At 40.6% G+C, this 3836-nt stretch overlaps 1 protein-coding gene across 5 annotated transcripts in view; it reads right to left on the bottom strand.

Annotated features, from left to right (window-relative positions):
- Positions 1-324: 324 nt before the first annotated feature.
- ANKRD6 (ankyrin repeat domain 6) overlaps positions 325-3836 on the bottom strand; it is a 106061-nt gene continuing 102549 nt past the window's right edge. For all 5 annotated transcript variants that reach the window (XM_025205271.1, XM_025205273.1, XM_014520352.2 and 2 more), the window contains 2 exons: positions 2877-3201; positions 325-1588 (listed from right to left, as the gene is read on the bottom strand). In XM_025205271.1, coding sequence (XP_025061056.1) covers positions 1014-1588; positions 2877-3201 — 900 coding nt within the window. In that variant the 3' untranslated portion in view covers positions 325-1013. The remainder of the gene's footprint in view (positions 1589-2876; positions 3202-3836) is intronic.

Here is a 3836-nt window from a genome sequence, read left to right as displayed (position 1 = left end):
CAAAGAAACTAATGAATATGCTGAACAAGTTGTTCAGGTGGAAATCCTGGTGGTGTTGAGACCAGTGAGTTTGTCATTGATTTCAGTGGAACCAGGATTTCACCCTTAGTTTGTGTGTTGCTGTATGTCTTTAGCAGACAAGGTTCTTTGGGTAAATCTGATATCTTTCATTAGACCAACTTGGATAGTTGGAAACATTCTTTTTAGCAAGCTTTCATGTATAAATACCCTTTGTCAGGCTGAGTAAACATCTGCACTTGGTTTTTGCTCTTCCTGGATGGAAGGAATAGTAAAGAAGCCAGAGGCTGGGGTGGAGGGCAGAGGCTGGTATGCATGCAAGAAAGGCAGTGAGTGAAGACTTCTTGCATGCATACAAAAGTCGTGTGGATTCAAGAAAATATTAGCCATTCACTTTCTCTAAGATACTGTAAGTTTTCAAAAAGGTTACTTGAGTACAGATATCCTCACCAATCATATACTCAAATAATAGTTGTTAAAAGGAAATCAGTTACACACTGTTATAATAATGCAACCCAAGAAAATAAAATGTCAGTAGGAAGCCTCTGTAATGAAGTAACTCATTTCTAACAAGATTTCCCCAGTATACATCTCAATTTTGTTCCACACCACCATAAAATTATATTTGTCTGTGAAAACAACTATCCAGAAAGTTTGGCTTTTGGTGTTTGTTTATGACCTAACAGGAAACTGAAAGCATTCTTTCTTTCAGAAAGTGATTTTTTGGGTATTTTTTTTCATGGGAATACCTGATACTTCTAATCTGTAACTGTAAAATACATCTTAAGAAAATGTCTGCTCTCCAAAGATATACTTTTGCCTATATAGACAGTCTACCTGAATTTTTGCTCTGTGTCACTGGAACACCTCACATTATTTTCGCTCCTTAAAAAGGGCATCTTTTGTTTGCACCTAACATGCACAATGTTCTGTATACCAACAGATTCCAAAACCAGTCTTGCAACATCTCCTTTCCTGCACCTGATTCATGGATGTTAGCTTTCCTTTTGTACCTTAGTCCTTAATTTATTGAGCTCCTCCTCTAAACTTTTAATATGTTCTTTGAGTGCGGCTTTGTCCTGCTGCGCTTTCTGATTAGCTTGGCACCGAGCTTCTTCAATCTTGCGTTCATACCACTTTTCCATTTGAGTGGAAACAGCCTCAAAAAAGTACTGAGTAATCTCTAGCGCTTGGGAAGTGTCTCTGATCTGAGGAGTGGAATGATCACCTGAAGGCAGAGCAGGTGGCTGCTGCTGTTGGGTCGGATGTGTTACTGACTGCTGCTGAGGCCTGTGTCTTGACTGCCCACTCTTGCTAGATTTCTTTGTCTGAGTTCCTTTGTTTATGAAGCAGCCACTCTGTTGCTCAGTCTTTGCAAGTTCTGTCAAGGGCTGCAAAGCAGTTTGTACCTTAACATGTCTTAATTTGGAACCTAAAAGCTCTGACGATGGCAGCTCCTGCTGGAACCGGTTGATAGCAGCAGAGCTAACAGCTTTGTCCTTAGGCCTAACAGCTTGAGGAGCAACTGCAGAAGGAGCTGGACCAGTGGCTACCAATTGTTGTTCTCCACCTGTAAGAAAAACACAGTTCTGGGCAGATTTTTTTTTTATGGGGAATCATGAAGGAGAAACAGCATGTGTTCTGAAGGCTGTAAAGGACAAGTTCTCTCTCACACAATGCTGTACAGTTTGGAGAATCTTATACCATATCCCACCTTTGTACAAGTAACTTCACAATCTTGTCAAAATGAACACATTTACTCACACCCGTCTCCTCAGCATTTCTAACTAGCTGATGCCACCAGGTCCCTACTTAATATTATGGCTCCTCTTAATCTCATTCTTGGGCACCTAAACCTCCCCACCTCCACTATACAAGGCATGTGGGTGTGTGGCACAGAGCTGCAAATGTACATTCATGGCTAGATGGCACAGTGCTTATTCTTTTGTGAATCCAAGACAGCTCCTGCAGAAATGCAACAATTAGAACACCATGTATCCCTATGGTGATCATGGGGTACAGTCCCCATAAAATGGTAGGTTTTACCTAAGAAATAGGGGTCCATACATCAGTAACAGCTGGGTATAACATGCTTAATTCAATGCAAGCAGTTTGGTGCAAACTTATGCCAGCCCCTGGGTTGGAAGAGATCCAGCCCCTTGCTATCCCCTAAACTGGTAGAAACTGGTTTGCATCCTCAGAAGATCTGGCTTCAAAAATGAAATAAGCTGGAAGTCTCAAGGAAAGATGAGACAGTGAACTTCTGTCAGTTGAGCCCTGCAGTGTTGGTAGCTGCCCTGAAGGAGGCAGGGGTGTGTCTACACATGCATTTAGATACACCTACATTTAATACATATCAGCTTAATGCACATTAAGGTGATTTAGGCTCGCATCTACACATGCATGTGTTAAAGAACATTAACGCCGTGAGCACAGACTGACATGGGACTAAAGCTACTCCCAAGTCAGTCCATACACAGTGTTAATGTGACTTAACACGTCTACACATACGTTAATGCACTTTAGCTATTCATGCCTAAATTTAATACCTGCTTTTCCAGGTATCAAATTTAAGCATGAATAGCCTAAAATCACCATTTTTAAAGCACATCAAGGGCGTGCATGTATAGACGGGTACCCTTAATGCGCTTTAAATTGAGCTAAAGCACCTTAAATCAGCATGTGTACATGCGCCCAGTATGTTCTAACTGGAAGTCACTCTATGGAGGTAGGGAAGGGATGTATGGGTGACTGAAAGCATATGGCTTGTGTTAATATACTCAGCACTGTAAAACATCCCACAGTTAATCAGCACTTGGGTTCTGAATACTACACCAAAATACCAAAGAGGATTGTACCTGACATGCTGTCTTGTGGAACAAAATAATGCTTTCCAAAACTTTGTTCTGAAGTTTGGCCTTTACTCCTGCCCATGTCTTCTGAGAGACTGTTCTGAAGAGTGATATAGGAATGTTGCTGTGAACCCTCTGACTGCAGTGGCGTCTGGTTAGTTTTACCATCCTTGGCACTATGGGGATTCTCTGTATCCAGGGTCTCAGTGAGGGACTCACAAGTTGACAGAGTTGATTTTGGTCTTGAAGATCTAGAATCTCCAGAAAGTTTGAGCTCCAGATTCTGAATCTTTAGCATGCACCAGGTTTTCAATTCATCCACCAAAGAAATCTGAAAAATATGAATTGGACAATGAAATGAACCCATTTTTAATTTAACTTTCCACATTTTAAATCCATACATGTTATCTCAGATGCAGCCTTTTGTCCATGCATGATAGGGCTGAGTATGTATAACTGTACAATCGCTGGTAGTTTTCTTGTGCTATAAATAAATTTAGTAACATTACATTGTGACATACAGTCAGAGCTGCCATGTTTTAAAGCGGGAAGTCAAATCAACTGCTTCAACAGTACGTAGGCACATTTTAATACCAGTGCCGATCTGTGCTCCTCGTTGTTAATTTTGTGCTATAAGATCAGAGATCAGCGCTAAATTCTAATCAACAAAGAGCTTTCAAGGTACAAAAATTCTTAACCGAATACCCATATTCTCAACATTAGAAGGCTGTCTGCCAGCAGACGTTTTAAAATGCATTAGGAACTCAATTACAAAGAGAGAATATTCCTCCATTTACTCTTATTTTCCTGTTATTTATGTGTCATTGTAAGTTTGGGCCATGCAAATAAAAGGCTTCTGCCTAAGGGCTTCATAAAAGGGCTAATCCAGTCTTTTCAGTGATTTTGGATAAGGCCCTAAGAATGTTAATCCTGATTGCTTGTCACATACCATTGGCAATCTCTTTC

The sequence above is a fragment of the Alligator sinensis genome, unplaced genomic scaffold (assembly GCF_000455745.1).
Source record: "Alligator sinensis unplaced genomic scaffold, ASM45574v1 scaffold658_1, whole genome shotgun sequence".
Lineage (NCBI taxonomy): Eukaryota > Metazoa > Chordata > Crocodylia > Alligatoridae > Alligator > Alligator sinensis.
The sequence above is the reverse complement of the archived record's forward strand: the minus strand, read 5'-3'. Positions and strand labels throughout refer to the sequence as shown.